The 5,690-nt window shown below is 60.1% G+C and overlaps 1 protein-coding gene across 1 annotated transcript; it reads left to right on the top strand.

Annotated features, from left to right (window-relative positions):
* The first annotated feature begins 2,223 nt into the window (after positions 1-2,223).
* RBM15B (RNA binding motif protein 15B) lies at positions 2,224-5,425 on the top strand. Its single transcript, XM_023621239.2, has one exon. The coding sequence runs from the start codon at positions 2,408-2,410 to the stop codon at positions 5,093-5,095; it is 2,688 nt and encodes an 895-aa protein (XP_023477007.1). The 5' UTR covers positions 2,224-2,407; the 3' UTR covers positions 5,096-5,425.
* Positions 5,426-5,690: the final 265 nt, after the last annotated feature.

Raw genomic sequence — 5,690 nt, 5'->3', positions numbered from 1 at the left:
TGAAGATCCCACCGGTTTATGCGTCGCAGTTTACAAAGAGTTTTCAGGTATATTCACATTTGTCCCTCAACTGCCAGTGCTGAAGATACCAGGGCTGGACCAGGGGCTGAGGCCTGTGGGGTTGTGCAGGACTCGGGGGAGCCTGGGAGAAGGCTGGGCTTGATACCCAACCCTGCAGTGACTGTCTCACCCACAGGAGGGACTGGAGGCTGCACAGCTTCTTGCTAAGCGCAGGAGATTGAGTCTGATGTACAAGGGAGGGGCTTACCTCGGGGCTCGGTACCAGCAGCACAGGGCGTGTTGACTGTGGTTTTCTGGGATGATGACTTCAATAACTGTATGTTGAGTGCTGTCATATTTCTAAAGATGCTTGGCCTGGCTACCTCCACCAAACACTGTCCAAATCTGGCCACCTACTCACTCATCTGAGTTTGTGGTCTAGTGTTAGTCTCAAGCCTCTGATGCCTAATTGGGGTTTTCCAAGACTGGCAGGAGTCGGTTTGCACAAAGAGCCAGTGAGAGGCTGCCTTTTGCCTTTTTTACCCAAGGTAAGTCTAACAGTTGAGGTCCTGAGGGTTTGTCCCCAGAGTCTGGTTGTTAGTTGCTCTCTGTGGGGTTGGTGCTTGGGAAACCCAGTTGTCAGCGTGAGCTGCGGCTTGATGGAGACACCTCTGCTCCTTGGGCCTGCAGACACCACCTGAAAGGAAGGACTAAGAAGCAGTGCTTTCCGAGGAATTGCTCTGACCTCAGATCACATCATTTGTGCAGTTCCTAAATTCAGTGCCTATGGAAGGGACCGCACAGCCCACTGTGGAGTCTGGTAATGCTTGGCGGCAGCAGTCCCACATTTTGCACCTCTGCAGCGCTACTTCTGAGGAAAGCAAGAAGGTTGAACCACTTCGCAGGCCAAGACTTTCCCATTTGGGGGAATTGGACGGGCTGTTAAGATCTGACAAGTACAGTGTCCTAAACTGAAAGGTGCTGGGAAAATCCATGGCTGGAGCCGGAAGTCTTAGGAGATGGAGCTGTCTCAGCTTACCACCCTAGTCTATGTTCCCATGGCGCCCATGTCCTCCAGCCCACGCGGAACAGGGGAACAGGGAAAACAGCCCAACTACTACTGCTCTAGGGCTGACTCCCAAGGTTATCTACGGAGAGGTTAACTCCCTTATTTCTGGAAACAGATTTCAAGAGGTCGTGCAATGTTACTGGTGTATTTTCTAAGACCTCTCCCCTTGCACCTGCCTTAGTTGCTTCAGGAGCTGCTTTCTGCTTGTGGGAGGAGGGAAGAGCTATGGTGCGCTTTTCCCCATCCCACGGTTTCTGTGGCTGACGCTGGGTCAAGTTCTGCGATGCTCTAGCAACTCTCCCTGAAGAAAGCAAGCTTCCCCAAGGGGCCTGGGAACCTGGGCAGGATTCCCCCTCGCCCCACTTCACCTCACTTCCGAAGAAGAGGTGCTGCCTCTGGAGGTGGATAAGAGGGCACCGGGCACCGAAAGGTAAGTGTGTCAAGCTGTGGGAACTGCTGGGTTTGGCTTTCTGTTCGTCCTTGGCTCCGTGGCCCTGCCCTTAACAGCCCGCTGTCTGCTTGGATGCCCATAGCAGAGAGTGGGGCCCCGTGGGGCCAAGGAGCCTATTCCCATCCATAAACTGCAGATTTGTTGTCTCAGGTTTCTCTGCTTGGGCCTGGACGGGTCTTGTCTTGTGCATGCGTAGTCATGGTCCTCATGGCCTTTCAGGGGACTGCTGCAAATGAACCTGAACCAGAGGATGCCCGGACGGGGCCTAGGGAGCGGTGTGCTTCTGTGCTCCGGATTGTCAACCCCAGACTCCGGTCAGGAGGTGCCCTGGCCGAAGGATGGGAGTCACCCAAGCCTAGTCCTGGAATTGGGGGGATACCACGTAAAGAGGCCGCTGGGTCAAGGCCCGGGACCGGGGCACCCAAGGACACTCCCTGCCATTCCTGCTCCATCAGCGTGGATCCCTGCCAGGAGTGGCAGGCCTAGGTCCCGCCCAGCCTGCTAGAGTCATGGACGGTGCGAGCCAGCCCGCATCTCTAGAGGGCTCCGATCTCTCCGCGTAGCTGAGGCCGCGCGGTGGCGCCAGAGCTCACCGCTGGGCCGCGCTTGCCCGCCTGCTGTGGGGTCACGTGGCGCGGGGCGGCGCAGTTCGATGACGTACGCGCAGCGCCCTTCTCGCCCCGTCTGCCGCGGGGTCACGTGGCGCGGCCGGCGCAGCTAGATAACGCGACGCCCGGCCCCTGGTCGCTGCTCCCGCCCCGCCCCGCCGCTACCGCGCCGAGTCCTTTTGTCCAAGATGGCGGCGCCGGGGGCGCTGCCTCTTCAGCCGCCGCCGCCGCCGCTGTGAGGGGCCTGCGGGCCGCCCGCCCGCCCGCCGCGCCGGCGCCATGAAGAGGCAGAGCGAGCGAGACTCGAGCCCGAGCGGGCGCGGCTCGTCATCGTCGGCCAAGCGGCCGCGAGAGCGCGAACGGGAGGCGGAGGCGGGCGGGCGGCGGGCGGCGCACAAGGCCTCGGGCGGCGCCAAGCACCCCGTTCCAACGCGGACCCGCGACAAACCCCGCGGTACCGGGGGCGGCGGGGGTGGGCATCGCGACGGCCGCGGCGCCGGGGACGCGAATCACCGTGTGAGCAGCGGCCGCTCCTCGGGCTCGGGCGCTGGCGGCGGGGGACGCGGCGGCAAGGCCTCGGGGGACCCGGGCGCCTCAGGTGCTTCGCCCCGCGCATCTCCTCTGCCGCCACCGCCGCCGCCGCCCGGGGCCGAGCCCGCGGGTCCCGGTTCGTCAGCGGCCGCGCCCGAGTACAAGACGCTGCTCATCAGCAGCCTGAGCCCTGCGCTGCCCGCCGAGCACCTCGAGGACCGGCTTTTCCATCAGTTCAAGCGCTTCGGAGAGATCAGCCTGCGCCTGTCGCACACGCCTGAGCTGGGCCGCGTGGCCTACGTGAACTTCCGGCACCCGCAGGACGCGCGCGAGGCCCGCCAGCACGCTCTAGCCCGCCAGCTGCTGCTCTACGACCGCCCGCTCAAGGTGGAGCCCGTGTACCTGCGTGGCGGCGGCGGCGGCGGCGGCGGGAGCAGCCGGCGAAGCAGCAGCAGCAGCGCCGCCGCCTCCACGCCGCCCCCCGGGCCACCCGCACCCACCGACCCGCTGGGCTACCTGCCGCTGCACGGCGGCTACCAGTACAAGCAGCGCTCGCTGTCCCCTGTGGCCGCCCCGCCACTGCGGGAGCCCCGCGCCCGCCACGCCGCTGCAGCCTTTGCCCTCGATGCCGCCGCTGCCGCCGCCGCCGTAGGACTATCTCGGGAGCGGGCCCTGGACTACTACGGGCTGTACGACGACCGCGGGCGTCCCTACGGCTACCCCGCCGTGTGTGAGGAGGACCTGATGCCTGAGGACGACCAGCGGGCCACGCGCAACCTCTTTATCGGGAACTTGGATCATAGTGTGTCTGAGGTGGAGCTGCGACGGGCCTTCGAGAAGTACGGCATCATTGAGGAGGTGGTCATCAAGAGACCTGCCCGTGGCCAGGGCGGGGCATATGCCTTCCTCAAGTTCCAGAACCTGGACATGGCCCACAGGGCCAAGGTGGCCATGTCGGGCCGGGTGATTGGCCGCAACCCCATTAAAATAGGTTATGGCAAGGCCAACCCCACCACTCGCCTCTGGGTGGGTGGCCTGGGACCTAACACCTCATTGGCGGCTCTGGCCCGGGAGTTTGATCGCTTTGGGAGCATTCGGACCATTGATCATGTCAAAGGAGATAGTTTTGCCTACATCCAATATGAGAGCTTGGACGCAGCCCAGGCTGCTTGTGCTAAAATGAGGGGCTTTCCCTTGGGTGGTCCAGACCGCAGACTGCGCGTGGATTTTGCCAAAGCAGAGGAGACTCGGTATCCCCAGCAGTACCAGCCCTCACCCCTTCCTGTGCATTACGAGCTTCTCCCAGATGGATATACCCGGCACCGAAACCTGGATGCGGACTTGCGGGTGCGGGATAGGACCCCCCCACACCTCTTGTACTCAGACCGAGACCGGACCTTTTTGGAAGGGGACTGGACCAGCCCCAGTAAAAGCTCTGACCGCCGAAACAGCCTGGAGGGCTACAGCCGCTCAGTGCGCAGCCGGAGTGGTGAGCGCTGGGGAGGAGATGGGGACCGGGCCTTACCCAAGCCCTGGGAGGAGAGGCGGAAGCGGAGGAGCCTTTCCAGTGACCGCGGGAGGACAACCCACTCCCCTTACGAGGAACGGACCAGGACCAAGGGTGGTGGGCAGCAGGCAGACCGAGGCTCTGACCGCACCCCTGAGCGCAGCCGCAAGGAAAACCACTCCAGTGAAGGGACCAAGGAGTTGAGCAGCAACTCCCTCAGCAACAGCAGACATGTTGCTGAGGAGCGGAGCCACCACCACCACCATGAAGTTCCAGATTCTTCCCACGGGAAGAAGACACGAGAGAGCGAGCGCAATCATCGGACCACTGAGGCTGAGCCCAAGGCTCTTGAAGAGCCAAAACACGAGACCAAAAAGCTCAAGAATCTTTCGGAGTATGCCCAGACACTGCAGCTGGGTTGGAATGGGCTTCTAGTGTTGAAAAACAGCTGCTTCCCAACATCTATGCACATCCTAGAGGGGGATCAGGGGGTTATCAGCGGTCTCCTCAAAGACCACACTTCTGGGAGTAAGCTGACCCAGCTGAAGATTGCCCAGCGCCTTCGACTGGACCAACCCAAGCTCGACGAGGTCACACGGCGCATCAAGCAGGGGAGCCCGAATGGCTATGCGGTGCTCCTAGCCACCCAGGCAACTCCCAGTGGGCCTAGCACTGAGGGGATGCCCTCGGTGGAGCCAGGCCTACAGAGGCGGCTTCTCAGGAACCTAGTCTCCTACTTGAAACAGAAGCAGGCAGCAGGGGTGATCAGCCTGCCAGTGGGGGGGTCCAAGGGCAGAGACAGCACAGGCATGCTCTATGCCTTCCCGCCCTGTGACTTTTCACAGCAGTACCTCCAGTCAGCACTAAGGACATTGGGCAAGCTAGAAGAAGAACACATGGTGATAGTGATAGTAAGAGACACTGCCTAGCCCAAACCTGTCTTTTCCAGCTCCATGTTTGTGTCACAAAAGCAGTTATTTTAAAATCTGATCTTCCCCCCTGCCCCCATCCTATCCCCTTGGTTTGAATTCTCTGCTGGGTTATTTTGGTTCATTTGGTGGGTGACCAAAGTCCTGTTCCCCACCAAAACTAAGGTCTTAGGTTTGGGGGTGTTTTTTTTTACAGCGATGAGAAGGGAATCCTGTCATGTTGATTTCTAGTGTACAAGATACTGTCTGCTGTGTTCTGTATTTTTTTATTTTTTGACTAATTGTATGGAAAGTTGTCAGTAAAGCCTTTGTCAGAGGATGGATTTTTAATCCTGTTCAGAGTCCTGGTTTAATCAAGTTTTTCCTCAATGGAAGCGTTTCCCCCCTGCATGTACAAAAATGCTGTATGTCACCTTTCCAGCACTGGTATATCTCAGAGTCCTGCTCCACTGATGGCTCTCAGCCCCTCAGCTTTCTGGGCTAAGTCAGAACTGTGTTCACATTTGTTGTTCATCTTGAAAGCAAGTAGGCTTCAATTTGGGCTCTGGATCCTGCCATACCACCCCGAGCAGAGCCCATGCAAAGGAAAGGGGTG

Source organism: Equus caballus, chromosome 16 (assembly GCF_041296265.1).
Source record: "Equus caballus isolate H_3958 breed thoroughbred chromosome 16, TB-T2T, whole genome shotgun sequence".
NCBI lineage: Eukaryota > Metazoa > Chordata > Mammalia > Perissodactyla > Equidae > Equus > Equus caballus.
The sequence above is the reverse complement of the archived record's forward strand: the minus strand, read 5'-3'. Positions and strand labels throughout refer to the sequence as shown.

What these genes read in the sequence shown, in the direction of transcription:
- RBM15B (XM_023621239.2), top strand. Translation starts at nt 2,408, where the DNA reads ATGAAGAGGCAGAGCGAGCGAGACTCGAGCCCGAGCGGGCGCGGCTCG.